Source organism: Peromyscus californicus, unplaced genomic scaffold, assembly GCF_007827085.1.
Source record: "Peromyscus californicus insignis strain IS unplaced genomic scaffold, ASM782708v3 Scaffold_1__1_contigs__length_55948999, whole genome shotgun sequence".
NCBI classification, from domain to species: Eukaryota; Metazoa; Chordata; class Mammalia; order Rodentia; family Cricetidae; genus Peromyscus; species Peromyscus californicus.
Genome location: NW_026294492.1, coordinates 6249455 through 6277023, shown reverse-complemented (window position 1 = coordinate 6277023; position 27569 = coordinate 6249455). Strand labels below are relative to the sequence as shown.

General features: G+C 42.6%; 1 protein-coding gene across 1 annotated transcript in view; it reads left to right on the top strand.

Annotated features, from left to right (window-relative positions):
- The window catches only part of Ywhaq (tyrosine 3-monooxygenase/tryptophan 5-monooxygenase activation protein theta), a 30929-nt gene extending 3601 nt beyond the window's left edge, over positions 1-27328 (top strand). Inside the window, exons 3-6 of the mRNA XM_052745823.1 lie at positions 20133-20256; positions 22294-22457; positions 23116-23211; positions 26259-27328. Of these exons, the coding sequence (XP_052601783.1) occupies positions 20133-20256; positions 22294-22457; positions 23116-23211; positions 26259-26318 (444 nt within the window). The 3' untranslated portion in view covers positions 26319-27328. The remainder of the gene's footprint in view (positions 1-20132; positions 20257-22293; positions 22458-23115; positions 23212-26258) is intronic.
- The last annotated feature ends 241 nt before the right edge of the window (positions 27329-27569 follow it).

Genomic DNA, 27569 nt, shown 5'->3' with positions numbered 1-27569 from the left:
TGTCTCAAAAAACCAAAAAGAAAAAGAAAAAGAAAAAAGAATCTGATGATTGACAGATGAGTAATTCATTTTTGGGAGCTGGAACCCAGGGTAAGAGCTGTACCACTGAACTATAGTCATAGCCTTAAACATTTTTTATTTTGTGATTAGTAATTAACTAAGGTGTCTATGAAGAAGAGGAAAAGAGTGAAGCCTAAAGTTTCTCAACATGAACACTGTGTGTGTGTGTGTGTGTGTGTGTGTGTGTGTGTGTGTGTGTTGGGGGAGACTAGGAAGGAGAAATTGATAGGGAAGAAGATGAGACTCATTTGGTGTAAGAAGTCAGCCAGGGTTTTGATCCAAAATAGCAATTGACTCCCTTTCAGAGTAGATTGGAGGCGGATAATTTTAACTATTCAGAATGTAGATGAACAGCCTTTGGTAGTCATTGTTCTGAAGGTTCCTAAACTGTGGCATCGTTCCAAGTGAAAAGATTAAAATCCAAATACTGTGAAGAGAAGAGAACCAAGATAGTTAAAACCAGACTCTTCATGGCAACTTTAAAGTCACAGATTTTGCCAGGTTACTTGTTAGTGTAATTCATGCAGACAGGGTTGGTGTAATAGGGGGCGATCCATGGTTGAGTTTGGTTCTTGCCCTTGTACCTCTCCTTTAACTCCCATTCCCGGGAGTTTGAAGGAGAATGGCCCCCATAGTCTCCTGTATTTGAATGCTTAGTCCTCAGTTGGTGGAACTGTTTAGGAAGGATTAGGAGGTGTGGCTTTGTTAAGAGGAGGTGTGCCACTGGGGCTGCCTGTCCCAGTTAGCTCTTTCTGTTTTGTACTTGTGGATCAAGATAGAATTCTCAGCTACTATTCCAGCATCATGCCTGCCTGCTATGTGCTCTCTACCATGATTGTGGACTCTAACCCTCTGAAACTGTCAGCCTCCAATAAACACTATGTTTTCTAAGTTGTCTTGGTCATGGTGTCTTATTACAGTAGTACTTAAGTACCTAAAGACAACTTCTAAAATAATTTTCAGATTGAAGCACGTGTCATCAAAGATAAATGAAATGGTGGAAATCTAGTGACTAGTGTGATGGCTTTGTGAAGAAGTGGAGCAAAAGTCATTAGCGAGCTGAATGTTGGTAAGAGCAAAGTTTAGTGGGAAGTCAAGCAGTGCTTAATTAGCAGGTATAAAACTTTTGGAGCAGTTCAGATAAGAGTGGATTTAAGAATTCAGATGGATTCATAAAGTCCCTCTGGGACTTGGAACAAAATCTATCTTTTACAAACTTGGATGAAGAGCCAGCAGTTTGAAGAATGTCCAGGCTAGCTCTGCCTCTAGCACTAGAGTGCCCTCTCTAGTTCTAGACTTTGTGTGCAATGCAGGGGCAGTTTCAAAAACCTGCTGTTAGTAGGTACTATGGCCTTTTTGTTTTGTTTTCTGGTTTTTTTTTTTTTTCTTCGAGACAGGGTTTCTCTGTAGTTTTGGTGCCTGTCCTGGAACTCACAGAGATCCGCCTGCCTCTGCCTCCGGAATGCCGGGATTAAAGGCCCCGTGTGCCACCACCGCCCAGCTTGCTATGATCTTTTTAAAAATAAGAATCAGCTGGGCTTGGTGGCCCACGCCTGTAATCCGAGCACTTGGAAAGTGGAGATGAGGATCAGAGTTTAGGATCAACCTCTGTACTCTGTTGTGAGTTTGAGGCCTGCCTAGGTTCTGTGACACATACTGTCTCAAAAAGGAAAAACCAGGAGCCAGAGGCAAGTGTGGTGATAATGGGCTGTGATCTGAGCCTTTGGGAGCAGCAAGAGCCAGCCTAAAAAAAAAAGAAAGAAAAAGAGAAGTATGTCCAGGGTGTGGTGGCACACACCTTTAGTTCCAGCACTCAGGAGGCAGCATCTCTGGAGTCCAAGGCTAGCCTGATCTACAGAGTAAGTTCCAAAACAGCCAGGACTACACAGAGAAACCCTGTTCTTAAAAAAAGAAAAAAAAAATCATGGACATTGAGTGGAGAAGTGTATACCTTTAACCCCTAGTATTCAGGAGGCAGAGGCAGGAGGATCTCCATCAAAAGCTACCCTGCTAATCTGTACTGTATTGCTAAACCTCTCCTGTTTGACATAAAATAAACATATAGTTTTGGAAAGCTGTGATTTTGTAACAGCTGTATAACCTTATTTCAGTGGTAATCTTAGATTTAGTTATGTTCTAAATTAACCTAATGAAAATATAGCTCATGCTGGTCATTATTTTGGCCTAAGATATATATTATTCTTGATCAATAGTAATCATAGATCTTAATATTAATGCAATTTTCTGTGTTTAATTGGGAAATTATGGGATCTGGAGTGGGCAGGCAGCTTTTTTTTGTTTATTTTTGAGACTATTTCCCAGTGTAGCTCTGGCTGTCCTGGAAGTCATTCTGTAGACCAGGCTGACCTTGAATTCGGAGATCTGCCTTCTGAGTACTGGGATTAAAGGTAAGCACAGCCATGGCCCGGCATTGGGATTGGCAGCTTTTAAGCCGCTGCTCCTTCATTGCCTTGTTTGGTGAGCTCTGACAGAGCAGTGTTTCTTCATCTGTAAGTTGAGGTTTGTAGGTGAAACAGCGGTATTGGTGGACTTTTGGGGTGTGGGGGCAGAGTGGGGAGACAGTGTAGCTGAGATTGGTCTTGAACGCCTGATGGTCCTGCACTACCTCTCAAGTGTATGCTGTACTTCCCAGGAAATCCTTTTTCCTCCCCTGATACGGTCCAGTTTAAGTATATTGTGTGTGTGTGTCTGTGTCTGTCTATGTTTGTGTCTTCTAAATGCTGAGGATTGGACCTAGGGTCAGGGTCTCTTGAATACTAGGCACGTACTCTCACTCTGTACTACTAACATTTTGTATACTTATAAGTTAAGTTGCTAGTATTTCTACTTCAGAATTGACAAAACTGAAGCATAAGGAAGTTAGCAACTTGGTCAAGATCACAAGTGAGTAAAGGGTAGACCAAAGATTTGCACCCAAGCTGTGTGTCTCCACTTGAAACAGTAGTTCCTAAATACATGATAGCCGTTTGTAGACTGCGGTATGACTTTCTGTGTTGGGGAATTTGGGCATTTTACTACATACAGAGTTAACACATAGAACTTTGGAGGGAGAAGGCAGATCTTTAGACAAAATGACTTAAACTTGTATTACCCAAGGCGGCTTCTTTTACATACAGGATGTGACAAAATGTTAGTCTTGACTTTTGGTATTTTGTCCTTGAGTTATGTAAGTTACTTGATAACTAGCAGTTTGTAGATTTTGTTTTTACTGAAGAGTGAGTGGAGAGGACTGGGTATATCACGGTATGTGTTTGCTTAGAACCCTGGGTTCTATCTCAGCAATGGGAAAAGAAAGAAAAATGGAATGAAATTGTTAGTGTAAGCTATATCAGTATTTCTCAACCAGGGCTTTTTGTCCTCTCCATGCTGTGAGAACTTTTGGCAACATCTGTAGACATTATTTGGTTGTCAAAACCTGGAAGTGAAAGGAATGGGTGTGCTACCCCTCAACCCCTACTCCTACCTGCTTTTTAGCAAACTTGTCACAGAGGAAGAAACTCTTGGCTTCATTCTCATTAGGAAGACAGTGAAAAGCATGCATGCTACAGGTGTCGCCTTAACCACCTTCTTCTCAAACTGCTGTTGGTAGTCGGAGTATGTGGTCCTTGGTGTTCCATGATTTTACAAATGTTCCATGTAATGTTTAGGTTTTAAACAGTTTTTCTCTATTATAAACAACATGGGGGAGAACATGTCTTTTGTGTGCTTTATGCTAGGATTTGCTTGTAAAGTTCTAGAAATGAAGTTTGTAAATCATCCCTTTGAACAGACATGAGTTTAATTGTTGTTAGCACGGGCTGAGAATAGTCATTTCCTCTTAGCATAGAGAAGTGTTTTGCTTTATTATTTAATGAATCATTCTATTCTAATTAATTCAGATACACAACAGCTAGTTTAAGGAAGCCAGTCCAAACTGTATATCTCAGTAAACAGTCAGAATGGCCGTTCTGAAGCAATGGAGCTTTATCGATTGGTAGAGAGTATCAGAGTGCCATAGACTGGGGTGAAAAGATGCCGCTAGAGAGCAGAGAAGTATAATCACTGCATTCTGATAAATAAAAAATTTAAAACCATAATTAAGAAATAATATGGCGGGGCTGGAGAGACAGCTCAGAGGTTAAGAGCACTGGCTGTTCTTCCAAAGGTCCTGAGTTCAATTCCCAGCAACCACATGGTGGCTGAAAACCATCTGTAATGAGATCTGGTTCCCTCTTTGGGCCTGCAGGGATACATGAAGGCAGAACACTGTATATACATAATAAATAAATCTTTAAAAAAAAAAAAAAGAAAGAAATAGGGCTGGAGAGATGGCTCAGAGGTTAAAAGCACTGACTGCTCTTCCAGAGATCCTGAGTTCAATTCCCAGCAACCACATGGTGGCTCACAACCATCTGTAATGAGATCTGGTGCCCTCTTCTGGACTGCTGTCATACATGCTGTATACATAATAAATAAATAAATCTTTAAAAAAAAAAAAGAAAAGAAATAATAGGGCCTACCCATCAATAAGCCAAGGCAATCTGATGGTGAGCCTGCGTTACTGCGTCTGTCTCAGCATTCGGCAGACAGAGGTAGGTGGATCTCTGTGAGTTCAAGACCAGCCTGGCCTACAAAGTAAGTTTCAAGGCTGCCTACACTGAGCAATCTTGTCTCAAAAAACAAATTTTTTTTTTAAAAATGTATTTGTAGCAAGTGTGTTCTAAGAGCAGAAAACTGCAGATAATCCATTAGGAAGAACAGATAGTAAACAGCAGTATGCTAGTCATGGAATACTACTTGTAATAAGAAGGAGTAGACTTTGAAAAATTGCCAAGTGAAAAATTTCATGAAGAAATAATGGCATATAATTCTACTTAAATCCTAAAACACGTGAAACTGATGGGAAATGGGAGTAGAGACTGCCTGGGATAGACATGGAAGGGGCAGGGAGGGACTTTGTAGGGTGATGCCAGTGTGAGTTGGGTTGTGCATGTCACAGTTAGCAGTGCTCTGCAACCGCTGTGCTTGTCCGTTGGGTGCCCTGAGAGAGGAGTACCTGCAGCAGAGCTACATGGGTAATGGATGGCCGCAGATGACATCACAGTGTACCCCACAGTGCTTTAATTCTTCATAGACAGAACAGATGACAAACTAAATGAAAGTACATTGGTGTCCTTGTTAGTACAAGTCATTTCCTGTCTTCTAGATTGTAGCAGAACTTGACCCATATTTAGTAAGCTAACCAAGCGATTTTGACCTATTTGCTGTTGAGCTTCCTTTGTGTTAAGTCTCTGTCCAGTTTGATTATTTATGACTAAACCAAGATCTTCCCCTCCTAGAAAAACTCTTACACGCTTACCTTTATGTATCCTTTCCTGTGAAATTCTGTGGCTGAAGGGGACAGTATGGGCACTGGTGTTTTTTGTTTGTTTTCTGTCACAAACCAGAAATGTTGACAAATACAGAGGGTGTTTTTCCTGTATTTCTTTGAAGCCCTTGAGAGACAGTGTAACATTTTACATGGCAGTTAGAGCTACTAGGTACTCAACTGCCAGCATGAGAATACAGAAGTCCAACAGGAATTTTTTTTGATTTTATCTAGAATTGGTGCAGCTGCTTTGAAGAGACAAGAAGGATTTCTTTCCTGAGCACATGGCAGTTTATTGCCTCCTGTCAGAGACCACACCCTGTTACAGATCTTGAGCGCTACTGTAGTCAGACTAGTTGGAAATTAAAGCCGAGGATGGTGAATGCTTTGACACCAGAGCATCTTTGGGGTGTGGTTCTGTCTTGTCTGTTCCTCTTTTTCCTTTTGTCCTTTCCTCTCTGGTTGATTCTTTATGTGGCGGGAGCACACCACGTTCATAAAAAGGACTGTCCTAGTCTCTATGAGGCATCACTCTGCCACACTCGATCCTGATACTAAGCCCAGTCCAGCTTTGCCTGTGTTAGTGGAGGCTGGAGATTTGAAATTAGAGATCTTTGAGTAAGGGACAGTTTTCTATTTTTATGTGCTGCTGCTTTTCCCCATCTGTCTGTCTTGGATTTTAGCTCTTTTGACCATAAAAAATAGCCAAGTGAGCCAGGCAGTGGTGGCACACGACTTTCATCCCAGCACTCAGGAGGCAGAGGCAGACGGATCTCTGTGAGTTCGAGGCCAGCCTGGGCTACAGAACGAGATCCCGGACAGGCACCAAAGCTACACAGAGAAACCCTGTCTCAAAAACACCAAAAACAAAAACAAAAAAAAGCCAAGTGACTGCATGAGCTCCTCTGGTTGATAGTTGCTTTCACTGGAGCTGGGAAGGTGCATGCTCTGCTGGACCTGAGTAGTATATTAAGTCTGACGTGTGAAGACAGTCCTCATTTAGCAACTAGTCCAGCTGCTGTTAGGTGTCAGGTCTTCTGTTACTACTAAAATCCAATCTCAGAAGTTTAGGTGTCCAGCTGTACAAATACTGTGTTAGTTCCCCTTTCCCAGAAAGGCATTGATGAATGCTTTAGATCTTTTGGAATTTTAGTAAACACAATAGGAGCTAAGGAGGCTCAGTAACACTTTAGAAGTATTGATCCTTTTCACCTTGGGATAAGGCTTTGCTGGAGGTGCTGAGTGACACGAGTTCACACTAGTGGGAAGTCAAAGGTGGTGTGATGAGCCTGGATGCCAAGGAGGCAGAGTGGGTAGTTGGTAGAAATAAGTAATGTAATTATAGACATAGGTTTGGAAATACATTTATTTCTGTTTAGGGCATATTAAATCAAGTAGAAAATTGTGTCAGGGTTCTCACCTGTGTGCTCATGCTCCACAAGACAGATACACTTGGGGGATGGGATGGGGAGTGTTTTCCAGTAGATGAAATTGGAGGGATCAGTTTACTGCGGTGAGGTGTTGCCTTTAGTCTTAGAAGCTCAGACATACCTAGGAGGAGACACCTTTCTCCTGACTCTTTTCCGTGGAGTGGCAGCACAAAATGCTCGTGCCGGTGCTGACATGGCCGATGTGTTTTCAGTGAGGAGGCATGAACTCACCAGACCCAGTCATAACAAGGAAGTTGTTTAGTAGCTGGCATTAGAACAAAGGGAACTGGATGGCTTTTGAAATGTTTTTAAGGCCACCATCTCCACAGCTGGGATGGATTTGTTTTGTACATTGATTATGATTCACTCTGGACCATTGGGTCTTTTTTCTTTAGTCTGTCTCTGTCCTCTTTCCAAGATTCCCACTGTTCTGAAAGACTCATCTATATTGTTAATCTGTTTATGTGCTCAGATTGTATTTAAGTCTTAGGTCTTTTTTGTAGTTATTTGTTTTTTGAGATAGGGTTTCTCTATGTAATGGCCGTGGCTATCCTGGAACTCACTCTGTAGACCAGGCTGGCCTCGAACTTACAGAGATCCCCCTACCTCTGCTTCCTGAGTTCTAGGATTAAAGGCGTGCGCCACCATTGCCTGGCAAGTCTTAGTTTTTTTTTTTGGCTTTTCGAGACAGGGTTTCTCTGTGTAGCTTTGCACCTTTCCTGGGACTCACTTGGTAGCCCAGGCTGGCCTCGAACTCACAGAGATCCACCTGGCTCTGCCTCCTGAGTGCTGGGATTAAAGGCGTGCGCCACCATCGCCCGGCAAGTCTTAGTTCTTAAGAATTTACTATACATATACACGTATATGCACATTTTACATGCATATATAAAATCTAGGCAAGATTACATCTTTTTCAGTCACTGATTTATAGCTAAGAGAGGAAATAGGTGTCACTAGGATGTACTTAATGATTCCTTGTCTGAGGTTTCTAAGTGCAGTCTTCACTTGCTGGAGAAGATTACTTTTGGGGCTTCAGTGACTATCTGGACAGCAGGGAGATCAAACCAAAGGAAGCAGTAGAATGACAGCAGGCTCTGGCTGAGTCAGCTGTGTGCCCGCGTCAGAGAAGATAGGAGAACCACTGGAAGATTAGATCTGGAAGGCGGGATTTTAGAACAGGAGTTGTAGCTGTTGCTCAGTGGGTAGTGCTTGTCTCATGTACGGCCGACAGCCTAGCCTTTGGTCCCTAGCATCATGTAAACCGGCTGTGGTGGCTTAGACTGGAGTTCCAGAAGTTCAAGGTCGTTCCTTGCTACATAATCAGTTTGAGGCCAGAATTAGAGTTGAAATTCGCAGTGTCTGACCTACATGGCCATCATTAGGAGGCAGTCAAGTCAGCCTTTTGGATAGGTGTGTCCATGGATTGAAGGGTAAATACCAAGTGGTATTCTATTAACTCATTTAATCTTTACAAACATTTGTCAAGTAGATTGTCAGTAACTTTTGTAGATAAAGAGACCAAAGTACAGAACTGTACAAGTAATTGTGGGAGGAATGGGCTTGTGAACCGTTAACATGGGCACTAATCAGTCAGGATCATGAGTATCTCAAGTGAACGTCTGTATTTTGGTGCATTAGTCAGGGTTCTCCAGAAGAACAGAACTGATGGAATAATCTTATATTAGAGATTTATTCCACTGGCTTACTGAATGTGGTTGGTCTGGGTACTCCAGCAATGGCTGTCTCATACTAGAAAGGTCAAGAATCTAATAGCTGCTTAGTCCATGAGGCTGGATGCCTCAGCAGTCCTGGGCTGCTGCTGGGGTTCTGGAGGATTCCCAGAGAGCTGGTTTTCAGTCTTTGTTGGAATACTGAAGAAATACTGTGTGTTCTGAGTAGTTTTTTTTTTTGTATTTTTTTTTGAGACAGGGTTTCTCTGTGTAGCTTTGCGCCTTTCCTGGGACTCACTTGGTAGTCCAGGCTGGCCTCGAACTCACAGAGAGAGATCCGCCTGGCTCTGCCTCCCGAGTGCTGGGATTAAAGGCGTGCGCCACCACCGCCCGGCCTGAGTAGTTTTTTGAATATACTTTCCGCTTTGCTAACTTTCTTGTAGCTATATCAAAATTCAAAGTTTTTGTCTTTTTTATTCTAAAATGTTTTGTCTCCTCAACTTCCAAGTTTCCTTTTCCTGAGAGTTTGTTTGGAGGGTCTGGTACTGGAGTACAGCTGCCATAGACCTGTGATGCAAATGTGGCCTGCCCTCTATCAGCAGGTTACTCTTGAGTGTGGAGCCTCAGGAGGGACCCTGAGACCTGCTAACTGAACTCTGCCAGGCAGTTGGGTAATAGATGTCACGGCTGGGTGGTTCTCCCGTCCTTTTCTAATTTTAGTGGATGTGCTGCTGAGGCAAGTGCCCTGGGGTGGTTTGAGTGAGCGTGGCGCCTGTGGGCTCATATATTTGAATGCTCAGTCCCTAGTTGGTGTTACTGTTTGGGAAGGATCAGGATTAGCTATTCCTTGTCGGAAGAGGTGTGTCACCATAGGTGGGTTTTGCAAAGCCCGTTCCATTCCCAGTTACACACACATATACACATCCCCACGCCTTGTGCTTGTGGACCAGATATAAGCTCTCAGTTATTCTCCAACTACCTGCTGCCATGCATCCTGCCATCATGGTCATGGACTCCCCCTCTGAAACTCTAAGCAAGCCTTTTTTAGAAGATGCCTTGGTTATGGTGTCTCATCACAGAATTAGAAAAGTAACTAAGGCTGCCATGACATACACTGACTCAGGGACTGGAGCAAATCCTAGACCAGTTTGGCTACCTGGTGCTGAGCGAAGGTCCAGTGCTGGCGGCATCTGGGGACCTTGAGAATAATGAGCAGGCAGCCAGGGCCATCTCAGAGAGCTGGTCAGCACAGCCTGTGGCTTCCGGCTGCACCAGGGCACGGACATCCCTTTCAAGTGCCTGTCTGTGGTCTTTGGTGAGCACGAGCCCTGGTGACTGTCAGGACAGGGTGTTTGGGGGAAGAGGCAGCGGTGAGGTCGAGCCTGTTGATGTCTGAGCAGCAGAAGGCACTGGCTGGAGAAGTGGCCTGCCTTTGGGCCTGTGGTAGGGGCACTGTCCACCTTTCTTTGCTGCTGCTAGAACTGGTCTTGTGCTTCCCACCCCCTCAGCCCCCCATCCAAGGCACCAAGGGAAACTATGACAAGGGGCTCCTTCCTTTCCTCTCTTCTCCGTAATAAACACTGTCCACCACTAAACAGCAAAAGACTAAAAAGTAAACTAAGGCATACTCCTTCCTTAACTTACTTTGTTCTTTCCTCCTGGCTTCATTTCTTTCCAAATTTTAAAAATTATTTTATAGCCAGGTGGTGGTGGCGCACACCTTTTAATCCCAGCACTCAGGAGGCTGAGCCAGGTGGATCTCTGAGTTTGAGGCCAGCCTGGTCTACAGAGCGAGTTCCAGGAAAGATGCAAAGCTACACGGAGAAACCCTGTCTCGAAAAACCAAAAAAAAAGAAAGAAAAAAATTATTTTATATCAGGAAAATAACAAAAGCTTATGCAAAGTAAAGGAATAATGCGCATCCATTACCCAACTTCAACAGTTTAAGAATTCTGTGGTTTGTATTTGTGTGTGTGTGTGTGTGCGCCGCGCGCGCGCGCATGTGTTGTTGTTGTCGGTTTTGTTTTGGATTTTCGAGACAGGGTTTCTCTGTGTGGCTTTGGAGTCTGTTCTGGAGCTTGCTCTGGAGAACAGACTGACCTCGAACTCACAGAGATCCTCCTGGCTGTCTTGGAACTTGCTATGTATACAAGGCTGGCTTGAACTCACAGAAATCCTTCTGCCTCTGCCTCCCAAGTAAGCTCTCTCAGAGGGATCACTGCATTGTAGGATAGTGTATGAAAGGTGCTGCCATGTGGAAGGAAGAGAAACACAAAAGTGGGTTCTGAATGCTTTGAATCTCTGGAGAAACATGATAGAAGCTAGTAATTGATTGAAGACCTAGATGGCTAAGGAATTACAGGGGAACTTCTGATGTTCACTTCTGTATTTTATGTTAAGTACATGCAGTTGTCCATTATTTCAGCAGGAATCGGTGCTTGTATGCAAAATCAGAATAAGGGAAGAAGACGTGTTAGATTTGGATTGGACCTGCCATTGTGAGATGATTTTTTTTTTTTTTTAATTTTCCCCGAGGAGGCATAAAACAGAAAGGGGTGACTCTCATTTTCCCTTACAAGTTCCAGAAAAGCACTGTACCTTTCCAGTGTCATACCTTATGTGAAACTGGTTTCTGTTAACTCCATTTTAGCATGTTGCCAAGGCATAGCTGATACTTATTTGACAAACAGATGTGTGCATCTTAGGCACTGTACTGAATTTTGTAACGGAAAAAATACAAGGAAAACATTTGTATTTAGAAGCTCTTTTGAATTAATACTTTAGAATTAACATACATTATAGGTGTTTTTAAGAAATATTTTGTAGAAAAGATTAAACTATTAGAACTTGATCCTGCTTGACTCTAGGATCAGATATTGCCTCAGTATTCATTCCACTGAAATACTTAGATATAATTTATAATATTTTAATAACCAAAAAATTACATAGTATGCAGATGTTAGTTAAAAATGGAGAGGGGTTGTACTGCTTCGTAACTTGACTGGAGAGGTCATTCATGACACTTGAACAAGTTGGTAGTTAAAGTTACATTCTTTGTTATTCTTAGGGCTACACAACTAGTTACACTGTGTTTATGGTTTAGATATATGAAAGGTCAGGTAGTGAAGTTCTTATTGTTTTATCTGTGTAGATGTATATTACCTACCAATTTCATTTTAAGATAGTTAGAAAGCCTTAATATTAGCTGGGGGGGGTGGGGTTTGAAAGAACTGATAGGAAAAGGAAGGAGGCAGCAGAGATACTTTAAAGTGAAAGCTCTGAAAGTATCTACCGAAGTTGTGTCCATTATTTGGGGCATGGACGAGGTTAGTCTATACAGTTGGTTGGTAGAGTTAACATCTGTGTGATTGTGAAAAAACTGCTCCTGGGGGCTGGAGAGATGGATGACTCAGCACTTGAACAATTACTCTTCCTGGGATGTGGAGCTGGCTTCCCAGCACCCATGCCAGGAGGCTCACAACCAACCAGAATGCCTGCTTGAGGGGTTCTGGTGCCCTCTTCTGGCCTCTGAAGATGCCAGGACACGTGACACACACATCATTCATAAAAATATTTTTTTAATGGCTCAAGTAGTAGATGCTGTCAAATGTAATTCTTGGTGTGTATGAAGTTTCATTGCCTTTTGTATAAATGTGAATTAATGAAGCAAGTTTTTTTTTTTCTTTTAAGTTTTAAAAGATTTTAAAAATTTTATGTTTTGCCTGCATTTGTGTGTGTGGTGTGTGTGTGGTGCATGTGTGTGTGGTGCTCGTGGAGGTCAAATGAGAGCATTGGATTCCCTGGAGCTGGAGTTCCAGATAGTTTGCTGGAACCATGGAGGTGCTGGGAATCAAACCTGGGTTCTCTGCAAGAGCAGTAAGTACTCTTAGCCACTGAGTCATCTCTCCAACCCCTATGACGGAGCAAGTTTTAAATACTGAAATAGTCCTTGGGAGCTGAGGTGCTCTGGAAACTGCTAATGGCTAACGAACTTCATCAATAATCCCTAGTACCAACGAAGACAGAATACTTAGAGTGTTGATGCCTCATCTACAGGATGATTGTGTATTAGCCGGATACTTCTAAGAGTGCAAAGGAATGGCCTTAGGTATTCATACTGTAATAGCAAGCTTAAACTGGTACGTCAGACCTGGACACAGCTCCTCTTTTTTTTTTTTTTTAAGCACTACTGCTGAATCGGTACTTTATGGGGTTTGGAGTTTAGTGTCAGCCTTGGGGGGTGTGAGGTAGTAAGGATCTGATTAAATGTTTGGTTGAAGTTGAGTTCTGACTGGTTCTGATGGTGTGTGTGCTGTGTGATGTCAGCTGATCCATCATCTAGCTCAGAAGGTTTGCTTCTATTTCCATGAAAATTTTTAATTCTTTTTTGTTTTTTTTTTAAATTACTCTTTGAGATGGTTTCATTTAGTCCAGATTGGCTCTGAGCTTGTTGTCTACCAGAGGCTGGGCTTCAGTGATTGATCTTTCTGCCTTGCAAGTGCTGGGTTATAGGTGTGCACTGCCATACCTGGCCTCCTTACTTCGTCCTTTTTGTTTTATACAGTGTGTGTGTGTGTGTGTGTGTGTGTGTGTGTGTGTGTGTGTGTGTGTGTTGTATATTAGGGATGGGAAGAGGTGCCCTCAGGCCGGAAGTGGGCATTGGATCCCCTGGAGCTGGAGTTACAGGCAGTTGTGAGCCCCTTAATGTGGGTGCTGGGATCCAAATTTGGGCTCTCTGGGAGAGTAGCCAGTGCTCTTAACTTCTGAGCCATTTCTCCACTTTAATAATCTATTTCCTTTTTTTTTAAAGATTTATTATGTATACAGTGCTCTGCCTGCATGTATCCCTGCAGGCCAGAAGAGGGCACCAGATCTCATTACAGATGGTTGTGAGCCACCATGTGGTTGCTGGGAATTGAACTCAGGACCTCTGGAAGGACAGCCAGTGAGTGCTCTTAACCTCAGAGCCATTTCTCCAGCCCAGTTATCTATTTACTATAGCTCATATTTCCACAATGACATGGTTATTCTGTCTGTCTGACTATTTAAAAGTAAACCTCTAACTTAAGTTTTGTCTTAGGCCTCTTAGATATGCTCCATCTTTTGATATATTCTTGTTTTTATTAAATGAGGAAAAGATATTCCCTAGTGTACCTTAAGATTGACCATATTGCTGGGCGGTGGGGGCGCGCACGCCTTTAATCCCAGCACTTGGGAGGCAGAGCCAGGCGGATCTCTGTGAGTTCAGCCTGGTCTACAAAGCAATATCCAGGACAGGCACCAAAATTACACAGAGAAACAAACAAACAAAAAAAGACTGACCATGTCAGCACTGTGTTTAAACCGATCTCAGTGAGGTGGCAGGAAAACTGGGGAGTGTGTGAACATTTGCTTCCTGTTCATTATTTTTCAAGGTTCCTCTTCAGGTTCCTGCTCTTGGTTAACTCTGTATAAAGTATGAGTTCTGTAATTAAAAGCAGCGTGTCTGACTTATGAAGGAAGCTAGGGTCAAGCTTATTTTGATGAGTGCCGTAGAACATTACCACCAAAGGCAAGTGGATTACTTTGGTAAAACTGTTTAAATGATGGCAAAATCGTGACATGCAAAAAGGACTACATCTGTGAGTTAGTAGTGTTTTTTTTTTTTTCCTTCTAGTTCTTTCTCTCAGACATGGGAACAAGCAATAAGAGGAAACGTTGCTGTTCTACGTTTGCACTGGTGCTGTTTCTGACAGGACACCCTCCCCTGTGGAGAAGCTCTTAGTTCTTTGAGCAGCAGTTCTCAACCTATGGGTCTCGACCCCCCAGAAGGGTCGAATATAAGATATTCTGCATATCAGATAATTTACATTACAATTCATAACAGTGGCAAAATTACAGTTATGAAGTAGCAATGAAATAATTGTATGATTGGGGGTACCACAACATGAGGAACTGTATAAAAGAGTCGAAGCATTAGGAAGGCTGAGAACCATTGATCTAGAGTGTACTGTTCTCAGTTACCAGACTGTGGTGATATATTGTGTACCCTAATAAACTTGCCTGGGAATGGGGGCGGGGGACAGAGCCAGCCACGAGATTAGATGTAGAGGCCAGACAGTAGTGGCACACACCCTTAATCCTATCACTGGGAGGCAGAGATCGATGTGGATCTGTGAGTGCAAAGCTACACTGGAAACAGAGCCAGGCAGTGGTGGCACACACCTTTAATCCAGTACTGGGAAGCACACACGCCTTTAGTCCCAGGAAGTGATGGCTGGGTGGAGAAAGGTGTGAGGAAACAGGAACTAAAGCTGTTCAGCTGAGATCCTTTGGATGAGGACTCAGAGGCTTTCAGTCTGAGGAAACAGAATCTGCTGAGGAGTTGGTGAGGTGAGGGTGGCTGTGGCTTGCTCTGCTTCTCTGATCTTTGAGCTTTCACCTCAATATCTGACTCTGGGTTTTTTGTTTTTGTTTTTTATTATTAAAAGACCCTCTGGATTCGAACAACAGACCATCTTGTAGTGAGTAGTGCAGTGATATCTTACAGCTCTAAAATTATTTGCTTTCTATACCCCTCAGTGAAGTAACAATGCCAGTGGTAGAGGGAGCCCCAGGGCGAGTCTTCCAAACCTCCCAGGGTCCTGCAGTTTGCTAGTTGAAGCCTTTACAATGAGTTAAAGTAAAAATAATGAACAGAAGTGGCTGTGGTGGTTCATGCCTGTGATCTTTAAATCTGGAGTCTCAGGCAGGAGGACTCTGCTCAGTACTAGAATTAGCTATAGAGTGTGACATTCAAAATAGTTATTATTAGTAATAGGAAAACTTTGTTTTGTTTCTCTGTAGCCTTGGCTGTCCTGGAACTCACTCTGTAGACCAGGCTGGCCTTGAACTCACAGAGATTCTCCTGTGTAGCTAGAGTTTTCCCGCCTGGCCCACAGTCAGGACAAATCTCTCTCACCTGCCAGTCCCACAGCCAGTCAGACCCGACCAAGTAAACACAGAGACTTGTATTGGTTACAAACTGTATGGCCGTGGCAGGCTTCTTGCTAACTGTTCTTACAGCTTAAATTAAACCATTTATATAAATCTATACCTTGCCACGTGGCTCGTGGCTTACCGGTATCTTCACATGCTGTTTGTCATCGTGGCGGCTGGCAGTGTCTCTCTGACTCAGCCTTTCACTTCCCAGCTTTATTCTCCTTGTCCCGCCTACACTTCCTGCCTAGCCAGTGGCTAATCAGTGTTTTATTTATTGACTAATCAGCAACACATTTGCCATACAGAACATCCCACAGCACTCCTGCCTCTGCCTCTAAAGGTGTGTACCACCATACCAGCTAGTGTTTTTTTGGTTTTTTTTTTTTTTTTTGGTTTTTTGAGACAGGGTTTCTCTGTGTAGCTTTGCACCTGTCCTGGAACTCACTTGGTAGCCCAGGCTGGCCTCCAACTCACAGAGATCTGCCTGGCTCTGCCTCCCGAGTGCTGGGATTAAAGGCGTGTGCCACCACCGCCCGGCTTGTTTTGTTTTTTAAGATTTATTTTCTGTGTATGAGTGTTTTGCCTGCTTGTATGTATGTGTACCATATGTGTGACTAGTGCTACAGAGGTCACAAGAGGGCATTGGATCCTCTGGATTGGATGGTTGTGAACCACCATGTGGGTGTTGGGAATTGAACCCAGGTTTTCTGCAAGAGTGACAGTGCTTTCAACCACTGAGCCATCTCTACAGCCCCGTGGTAAAGTTTTTTGTTTTTTGTTGGTTTTTTTGTTTTTAATTTAAAGAATTCCTTATTTATTTCCATTAAACTGTCTTATGAGAATACAGTGGTTGCATTTTGTTGGACATTTTTCATTAGATCTATTTTTCCCACATGTTATTTGAGATCTGGCAAATCTTTTTCTTAATAATATATTTATGTCAATTTAAAAGTGTTATTCTGGGTTATTTTCCAGACTTTCTAATTTGCATCAGAGTTGGCACTTTATATAGCTTGTTAACAGATAAGATCTTGTATTTTTCTTCAAGAGTGCAAACATGAACTTCTGTTCTTGGCTCAGCTTCTCAGACCGAGCTGAGGCAAAGGAGCTGGTCAGTTAATGTTTTTTGAACTCTTAGCATGATGCTCTTCTAGGCATTGACTTCTTTTGATTTTTATTTGTTCCTAGAGAACATCTGTTATGTGTTGATACCATATTTTTATGAAAATAAATTTTTTAATGATTTAATATCAAGTATAATGGATAGTCTAAAGAGATAGTCAGCACAAACACTCAAGTTTAGGTCATTGCTTTCAGTGAAATGGCCATTGTATGAAATCAGGGGTAAGAGACGTAGCCAAGTCAGGTATGGTGACATACACCTATGATCCCTTGGGGACTAGAACATGGCTAGGTTACGTAAGGAAACTAAATCAATAATAGCTAAGTAAGTAAATAAACAATATAACCAGGTTTTAAAATAGACTTAGCAGTGGAGGGTTGTGTGGTCCAGTAGATGAGATCCTGTCTACGCAGCATATATACCAGTTTGGCCCCCAGCACTACTCTAGTAAAGCTGATAGTTTAGATCCAGCTGACATAAGTTGCTGTCGAGCTGCCGTACACATTTCTAAATCTAGTCTGCAGGTCCTGTACTTACCTTTCTTTGGACAGAGGACACTGACGCACCATTCTGAGCCATAGTGAGTTACTTGTGCTGTTTGTGTTGTTCTTCCTCACGTTTGATGTTCCCTCCTTAAAATGACCCCACGTCGTCTTTTCCTTCTTAGTTAGTGCTTATTGCGTTCCACCTCCTGTTCCCCTTATTTTCAGTTGGGAGGAGGGGGAGGGTGTCTTACTGTGTTGCATAGGCTGGTTTCAAACATTTGAAATCAGGTGATTTTTCCTGTACCAGCCTCTCAAGTAGCTGGGACTACAGATGCATGCAACTGTGCCCAGCTTAACTAAGGTACCCTCTCTCTAAACAGCCTTTCCCTTAGAAAAAATTGCTATATTCATTTACATGATATAGTGTGCCATTTTCATATTTGTGTGTCGTATGTTGTGATGATATTCATCCCAACCCTCACTTGTCCCCTCCCATCCTCTCTTCCTTTAAAAAAGAATCTATTTTAATTTTTTTAAGTATTTGTCTGTGTATCTTTATGTGCATGTGAGTGAAGGTGTCCCTCAAGCCTGGAGGCTAGACTTGGATCTCACTGGAGCTAGAGTTACAGACAGACAGTTCTAAACTGTCTGGTGTGGGTGCTGGGAACTGAACTCGGGTCCTAAGCCAGAGCAGTGTGCATGCTTTTAACCACGGAGGCAATCCTGCAGGTGTGTCGTCTCCTCCCTCTTTTTTCTTTTTTCTTCTTTTTTTTTTTTTTTTTTGTAGTATTTATCCTGTATATTATTGAAGGACCAGCCTTAACAATATACTTCCCAGGGGCTCAGAAGAGAAACTGCGAACAGCGAGATTTATTTTCGGGAAATGAATCTAAGTACACCAAGCTCTTTGTCCTGTGGAATAAAATCCTCTCTACACAGCTGCAGTTCTGTGCTCCAGCCTAGTTCCTTTCTTGCTTGATTTTGTCTCTATCTGTTGTCCTCTCTAAGTTCTACTTTAATTCCCTCATCTTAGTTCTGCCTCATCTAGGTCCTTCTCATCTTGTTCTTACCCATCTAGAACTTTCCCCTCTGGCTCTTCCTCATCTTCCATCCTGACCTCCAGTTCTCTAGTCAAAAATCCTCTCCAGCCAAAATCCTCAATCTCCTCTCTTTGTTCTCCTTACACCTCAGTTCCCCCCAGTCTCTGAGGTCTTCAGTTATAAACCCAAGCCATAGGTCACCAGGCTTGAATTCTTACAGGGTCATAAAGGCAGGTAAGAATTTTCCTCAGGCACTGGCCATCAGACTTCTTTTACAACCCAAATGACTGCTAATGATCAGTTAGTCAAGAAGGGAATTTATGTGCTCAATCTACATTCCTGTAAGTGGTTAGGTAAGAAATGAGGAGTCCGTTAGTAAGGCTGTAAGGAAGGAGGGTCTTACCCTAAATTGCACAAGAAATAAAGCTATCCTCCTGACCTAGGAGACAGGTGTTGTTTCGTTTGGCCTGGGATGCTTGATAGGTATTTTAGATAAATATACTTTTAGGAGTTCTTGGAAGGACACAGCATTACAAGAAAACCACTGTAGGTACCAGCTAATATATATACATACAAAAGCTAAAATATCACCAACACTTTTTTTTTTTTTTTTTCCGAGGCAGGGTTTCTCTGTGTAGCTTCGGAGCCTGTCCTGGATCTCACTCTGTAGACCAGGCTGGCCTTGAACTCACAGAGATCCACCTGGCTCTGCCTCCCAAGTGCTGGGATTAAAGGGGTGCACCACCACCACCACCGGGCTCACCAAGACTTCTTAAGTAGCTTTCGTGATAGTAGCTGAATTCCATTAAGTTTCCCTGTGGCTTACAGCGTAGTTATGTGCTTTTTTTATGACCCAGTAAGCTTTGTTGGGGTTTCTTACAGGAGCTTGGGTATCTTACCAGCTTATAACTTCCGGGTCACACTCCATGACTGAGAAAGTCAAGGCAGGAACTTGGAGGTAGGAAGTGAAGCAGAGACCATGGAGGAACACTATTGGCTTACTCTCCATGACTTGCTCTTCTTTATATAACCCAGGACCACCTGCCTTAGGGTTGGCAGTGCCTCTACTGAGCTGGACCCTACCACGTCAATCATTAATCAAGAAAATTGCCCCCACAGGAGTGCCCACAGTCCAGTCTGTTGGAGGCATTTTCTCAGTTGAGGTTCTCTCTCCCCAACTGACAGTAAACTTTTAACAAGTACATCCTGTGACTAGAGCGTGTATTGTCTCCAACATAGGTTGTTCCCCTCTAGTTCTGATGGCAACCAATTGTGGTGGCACTTGCTTGTATTCTTTGGAAGCCACAAGAGGTTTGCCTGACCAACAGCTTGTAGGGGAGGTATACCATTCCTGGGCCTGGGCCTGGGGTTTTTAATGTAATAACATGGTTTCTGAGAGCAGCTTTACCCACTCATATAAAGTGCCTCTCAAAATTTTTATTTTATTTAAAAAAACAGCTTACCGAGTATCAGGTTTCTTCATGTCATTTGCGTACATTTTTAGTTTGGTTTCCCCTCCCCTACCTGCTTCTCTCCTCCATCTCCCTGCCTCCTTCTCATCTTCCCATGTCACCTCCTCCTGTCACCGTTCGCGTCAGAGCTAGAACTTCCTGTGCTTTATAGCGTCTCATTCATTCATCTTTCAAAACTCGAATGGATAATTGTGGTGTCCTTAGCTGATGGAGCACTTCTGCAGGACAGCGTGGACTTCATTTCAGGCTGTTTTACCTAGTTAGTCCAGTACATGGCACCTTAGCAGTGAATATTGGGTAAATGGCTTACTAAAAGGACAAGCTTTTTTAATGACAGTGTTTGGTGTATCTAAGTTTCTTACTGTAAACCCTGGGCAAAGCCTTCCAGGGAAGTGAGTACGACAACCTGACTGTGTTGTAAGAACATGCTTCAGGTCCAGAATGGAATGATAGGCACAAGTATACTGTAAGTTCTTGTCTGTGATTGAGTGGCTTTTCATTAGTGTTTGATTTATTTCTTTCAGGAATTGTTGGATAAGTATTTAATAGCCAATGCAACTAATCCAGAGAGTAAGGTCTTCTATCTGAAGATGAAGGGAGATTATTTCCGGTATCTTGCTGAAGTAGCATGTGGCGATGATCGAAAACGTAAGTATATGTGACTTATGGGCAAATGCAGAATATATAAAAAGACGTAGGAATGAGCAGTCACTTGTCACTGTGACAGAGTATCTCAGAAATAAAAAGCTTAAAGGAGAGATTTATTTTGGCTTCAGAGATTTCAGCCCATGGTTCACTAATTCCGTTCATGTGGATACTGAGGTAGGCAGACTTGAGAGAATATGATGGAACAGAGCTGCTCACCTCAGTGCAGCCAGGAAGCAAGAGGGTTGAGATACTAGCTAGAGACACGGTGTAGCTTTTCAGGACACTTCCATCAGAGCACTTACCCATTCGTTCGGTCAGCACCTCAGAATGTAGTCCTTAAAAGCCACACCCACTTATCCTCCTGTCTTTAACACATGTGTCTTAGAGAACAGTTCATGTTCAAACCATAACAGGATGAATGGGGACGTTAGGACAATAGTCAGTAGGTAGTTTGCAGGCTCTTGGCAACTTAAAAATCATGGTTCTTGTCCCAGTGGATGGCTACACCCATGCCCCCATGGCAGCACTAATTCCACTCAGGGTTTCTAATAACAACGAAAGAGAGGCCATGACGTTGTGGGGGTGAGGGAAAGGGTGACGGTAGATGGGGGTGACGAGAATACAGTGTACAGATGTATGAAAATTTAAAAGAATGAACAGAGTATTGAAAATTTTCAGATTTATTTTTATTTTCCATGTGTGCATGTTTTGTCTGGATGTGTGTCTGCACCTGTGAGTGCCTAGTGCCCTTGGAGTTAGTGCCCGGAACTATAGTTTACAGATGGTTGAGCTACCATGGGCTGGGAATTGAGCCTGGGTCTTCTGGAAGAACTGCCAGTGATCTTGACCACAAAGTCATTTCTCCAGCCCCTTCAAAGAATAAATAAATACTATTTTAAAAAATTGATACTGGATGTGGTGGTGCATATCCTTACTCCCAGCACTTAGGAGGCAGAGGCAGGTGGATCTCTGTGAGTTCAAGGCCAGCTTGGTCTACAGAGTGAGTTCTAGAACAGCCAGGGCTATGTAGAGAGACCCTGTCTCAAAAGTCTTTTTTATATCAAGAAAATTGAATGTTCCCGAAAATGAAAATATACCAGGAGGCTGGAGCAGGAGGATTATTTTTAGATCAACCTGGACTTCATAGTGATACCCTGCCTCAAAACAAGGAAAGTGCTAGAATTGGGCTCATGGGTGAACTCTAATTACACTTTGATATTAAAGCAGGCTGAATCTTTCGTGCTTTGGGATTTTGTTTGTCATAGGTTTAGCTCCACAATTCTTTACACACACTTAATCAGTTCTATATTTCTCATAGGACATAGAAATAAGATGTTGTGTTATATGTGTGTGAGTGTGTGCTGGGATTTGAACCCAGGGCTTCATATATGATAGGCAAACACCCTACTCCTGAAACTATATCCCCAGTTCTTTTTTAAATTTTAATAATAATTATTATTATTTTACTGGAAATTTAACTTAGAGCCTCATACATGCTAGCTAGGCAAGTGCCCTGCCACTGAGCTATGTTCCTAGCCTCACTTAAATTTTGAGACAGGGTTTCATTAAGTTACCAGGCTGGCTTTGAACTCGCTTTGTAGTTCAGGATTGCCATGAAACTTTAGTTCTCCTGTTTTACCTTCCCAAGTAAAGTAGCTAGGCATCCAGGCCTGTTGAAGGCTCTTAGGGGCCACAGCATTGCTGTTTACAACCAAGTTTTAAAGGAGAGAGAGAGGGAAGACGAGTGTATGGTTTGTTCAGACTTCATAATTTAACCAATCAATTTTTGTGTTGTGTGTGTGTTCCTGAATGCCACAGCACACATGTGGAGATCAGAGGACATCTACCATGTAGGTTCCAGGGATCAAACTCATTGACTATCTTGCTGGCCCCTATGGGTTTTATTTAAATACACTGGAGCTATTGTGACTCAGAATGACTCAGAGCTGGTACATATGTTAAAGTTGTTAGCATGCTATATATTGGATAGTTGTTTTTGCTGTTATGTCTTAAATATTTTTTTTCTCCAACTCACAGAAACGATAGATAATTCCCAAGGAGCCTACCAAGAGGCCTTTGATATAAGCAAGAAAGAGATGCAGCCTACACACCCAATCCGCCTGGGGCTGGCACTTAACTTCTCTGTATTTTACTATGAGATCCTTAATAATCCAGAGCTTGCCTGCACATTGGCCAAAACGGTAAGGTCTGTGGGGGGGTATGCATGCATGCTCTTTGGCTGAGGGTGTGTGAGATACTGAGTATATTAATTTTGAAGTATTTGGATGCTCAGGGAGGCCATTTCTTTTACATTGTGTTTTCTTTTTTATTACCATCTTGCCTGCTTTATCCCCCTGTAAACACTACACTCTCACCGTGATTCTAAGTAGTAATGTCTGACTGAAGAGCCTGGAAGGCAACATGGTCAGAGAAATCAAAGTAACTGGAAATCAGAGTAACTGGGAATCAGGAGTGCCTGCCGAGTGTGAGCACTAGAAACCTGTATCCCCCAAATGTCTCAAGGCCATGCTAGCTCTGTAAGAATTGTGTCAAGCATTGCTAATACACTGTGTATCTTGTGAAAGAACCAAGAAACGTGTTTCTATAAATATTTACAGCAGGTTTCAGGTCATACAAATTCTTTTTTCCTTTCTTTCTTTAAAAAAGAAAGAAAGAAAGCAGAGCAGGTATTGATGGGTGAAGAAAAGTAAGGAGAGAACTCCTCCAGGTGGGAGGGGCCTTAAGTGAGGAGTCCTCAGAGTCTTAAACTGGGCCTCCAAGGCAGCAAGTCCTTCCTAGTTAGTGGACTGGACACACAGTGGTATTGGTGTTGCTCATTGTGAATGTTGACTTTACCAGGCTTTTGATGAGGCTATCGCAGAGCTCGACACACTGAATGAAGACTCCTACAAAGACAGCACCCTCATCATGCAGTTGCTTAGAGACAACTTAACAGTGAGTGTTTCACTACTATGTGGCTTTGTTTCCAGAAACAACAGAAAGTTTATTGTGATCTTCCTGTCTTTGGGGGCAGTTATAGAAGAGCTATAGTCTCTCTAAAAAAGTTTGGAGAAAGATCTTCGTGGTGATAAGGTGACATATTATATCAGACCTTCCTGAAAAAGGTACTGTGCTTGTAGGAACACAGTATTATTATTTGACTTGGTTGAGTATGTTGATAACAGTTAATGTAGAGAGCTTGTGTAATTTTAGTATTTCCTTTCTCTGGGTAAATTAGGTATAGCAAATTAGGGATTCTATAGGTGTTGCAATCTCCTAAAATCATGAAACAGCTTGTTGTAGTAAAAGGTTACTTGGTAGCGCTAGAGAGGAATGTTGGTTGCTGTCCAGGAGGACCTGGGTTCGAGTCTCAGTACACATATATGTTTTCAGTGGACTTACTCCATTCCTGAGGGACCCAGGCCCTCTTGTGGCCTCCATGGGAACTGCACACACATGGTATACAGGCAGTACTTAACCCTGTAAAGGGTACTGTGTGAACTTTGACTATTTGATAGAGGGTGTCATAGTTTGTACTCTGTTGAGCAGTGATAAAACACCATGACCAAAAGCATTCGGGAAGGAAAAGATTTATTCCAGATTAGAGTTTATCATCCATCATAGAGTGAAGTCAGGAGATCAAGGCAGGAACCTGGAAAGCAGAGGCCCTGGAGGAATGCTGCTTGCTGACTTGTTCTCCATGGCTTGCTCAGCCTACTTTCTAGTGTAAACCAGAAGCACATTCTCAGGGATGGTTCTTCCCATAGAAGGGCGAGGCCCTCAATCATTAATCAGGAAGATGTCCTCAGAGAGGCTAGCCTGGTGTACAGAGAGAGATCCAGGACAGCCAGAGCTACACAGAGAAACCCTGTCTCGAAAAAGATGTCCCCAGAGACATGCCTACAGGCCATTCTGATGGAGGTATTCCCTCAGTTAATGTTCTCTCTTCCCAGATGGCTTTGCCTTGTGTCAACTTGACCAAAAAAAAAAAAAAAAAAAAAAAAAAAAACTTCCTAGTACAGAGGGTAAGCTTGTACCTAAGTTTACTCTACCTCTGCATGCTAAGGCGCTGTTTTATATTTTTCTTTGGTTTTTCTCCATGCTTTCTTTTGTTGTTGTTGGTTTTGGTTTTTCGAGACAGGTTTTCTCTCTGTAGCTTTTAGAACCTGTCCTAGATCTTAATCTGTAGACCAGACTGGCCTTGAACTCACAGAGATGATCCGCCTGCCTCTACCTCCTGAGTTCTGGGTGGGATTAAAGGCGTCAGCCACCACTCACTGCCTGGCTTTCTCCCTCCTTAAACAGTAGGTAAAGGACATATTAGTGTTCTGTTCCAGTGACAAGGTGCCTAGGATTAAACAACTTTAAAACAAGGAAACATTGAGTTTGATTCATGAGTTTAAAGGTTTTAGTCCATAGTGACTTGGCCATATTGTGTTGAAAAGCTTAATGGGAACATGTGTGGTGAAAGCCTGTATCTCTCCTGGCAGCCACAGGAAAGAGACCTGTGTCACAGTGTCCTCTTCAAGGGCACTCCTACAATGACCCAACTTTCTCTAACTTGATACCTTCTCTTGAGAAATTCCAGTACCTCTCTTTTAAGCCACAGTGACCATGTGGGCCTTTGGGGACATTTCAGACATAAACTATAACAGGAGATAATTGACACGTTAAAGCTTGGACTTGTGTATGTTCAAATAAATTTGATAGGGTAATATCTTAGACTTAACAGAAGGGAGCAGAGGGGAATGATTATGCCCTTTAGTGTGAATGTAGTTTTCCTAGCCCTGGATTGTGGTGCTGCAGCTTTTACTGGGGGGATTATTGTAGCTGTGTTTTATAAAGCTCCACATCTGTTCAGTTCTCGTGGACAGATGATGAGTCCACTGAGAAGGGAATTAGGAAAGCACTGGACATTCTTAGATGTCGGCAGAGCTGCAGCCCTATGGGCGGGAGAGATCCTCACCCCGCTGCTTCTGTGGACTCAGGACTAGCTGTCTTCACTGCTTTGGTTCTGTTCTCTCTTTAAGGAGTAATTCTTGAGAGGATTTTACCCTGTTTATTTTGGTATCTTAATAGTAATTTAAGATAATCTAAGCCTAGTTTTTCTAAAGTTGCAAGTAGCATCCTGGTTGTTGTGTGATAATGTCTGTTTTCTGAATTGATTGAAAACCTGACTTCACTTCTTCTTTCCATTCTTAGAGAGATCTTGAAATACTCTGGTTTTAGCATTCAGTTAGTACACATGTATGCTGCCATGTCTCCGTAGCCTTCGTCACTCACTCTTGTTTCCATTTTGTCAGTGCAAAGTAAATCTGTTGCTTTTCCTGTTAGCCCTTCATGTACTGGGAAGCATAAAGACCACGATTTTCTCAGTTTTTGTTTTATTAGTCTCATAAATTTTCTTTATTTACTGTATTTTTGAGACAAGCTTTTCTTTGTCTAGCTTTTGCTGTCCTGGAACTCATTCTGTAGACCAGGCTGGCCTCGAACTCAGAGTCACCTTTCTCTGCCTCCCAAGCTCTGGGATTAAAGGTGTGTGCCACCACCTCTCGGCCATAAATTATATTTAAATACTGTTTTCAAGGAAAGCATTTCACTGTTGAGAATGGAGAATGAGATCCTCAGCACTTCCCTTGTGTATTCTGTAGTTACCGTTCTTTTACTTAACGACTTGTGTGGTGTGGGGAACTGTCTCAGTTTGCTCTCCACTGCTGTGATAAAGTCCATGATCAAAGCAACTTGGGGAGGAAAGGGTGTAGTTGGCTTCATTTCATGTCATCGTCCATCCTTGAGGGAAGTCAGAGCAGGAACTCAAGGAACCTGCAAATGTATGCATGTATGCATGCATGCATGCATGCATGCGGTTTTAAGGGGTGATGGTTTTCAATTTTGAGAAAGGACTGTCTTGATCATTGCTTAAAGGATTGACTTCTTGTCAGGGGCTTCAAGAGTGTCGGGGTGGAAATAACCTCCTGTGTTTCTCTTTTTCTCTTCTGTAGTTATGGACATCGGACAGTGCAGGAGAAGAATGTGATGCAGCGGAGGGGGCCGAAAACTAAGGGCACCCGCGTGCCGTCCTCCGTCCCCTCAAGAAAACCTTTTTACATCTCCATTCCTTATTCCACTTGGATTTCCTCTAGCAAGGAAGCCCATTCATGTGTATGGGATCAACTGTTTATAGTCTTTTCACACTGCAGCTTTGGGAAAACTCCATCCCTTGATCTGTGTTGTCTCGGCCTTCCTGGTGTGCAGTTACTGCTGTAGAAAAGTATCAATAGCTTCATTTCATACACACACGAGTAACTTCCAGACACTTGTGCAGAGGACTGACAGTGCATTTGGTATTTAAGTAATCTGAACCAGTTCTGCAAGTGGCTGTGTTTGTATTACTGTGAAGATATGGAAATGTAGTGCATTACAATTGAAAGTAATTGTAATAATAATTACTTCCTGATTTCTACATTCCCTCTCAGACCCTTCTTTGGGGGTTTCCTTTCAGAAGCGACTTTTCCATACTCTTACTGCATACTCCTTTTTAGTAGGAATCCAAAAGTGTTAGATTGAACGGGAAAAGCTCTTAATGCATCCAGTCTGGAGGTCACAGATGGAAATGTCTCCCATGTCACATATTCTGGGGGTTATGTCTGTCTGTGACAACAGGGAGTTTCCTTCATGCATTCTTCATTTGCTGCTGTTTGAGTTGACAACTTCCTTCCCAATAAAAATCACTTACACCTCCTGCCTCTGTAGCTCTGGTATTCACTTTACCTTGTAATAGAAGTAGCATGTTGCTGCCAGAACATAAGCATTGCTTTGGGCAATTTAAAATGCATGTCCTTTCTTAATCCACTAGAAAGGCGAGATAAGGACACAAGTCCGCGTCTAAAGTTGAGTACTTTTCCATGCAGATCCGTGCACATGTGAGAAGGTGTCCAGTTTGTCCAGTGATTGTTCTTCAGAGCTGTGTGTTTGCTAATCATTGACTGTAGTCCCAAAAAAGCCTTGTGAAAATGGTATGCCCTATGTAACAGCAGAGTAACATAAAATAAAACTGCATTTTATAAAACCATTTATTATGGCTTTGTACCAATTGCATACCTATATTTTAAGGAACAGGTGAATTTACTACTCTTTGAAGTTTATTGTTATTTCTTTTTGTGTGAAATGTGATGGTGATACCCGTATTTCAGCATTGTGGTATACTGTGGGGTGCCTGGCACTGTGTACAATTGGTCCATATTTCTCCCGGTCATCTCATGGGTCATCTCTTCCTCAGATGTGAATGATAATGTGGTTAGGTGTCATGGAGT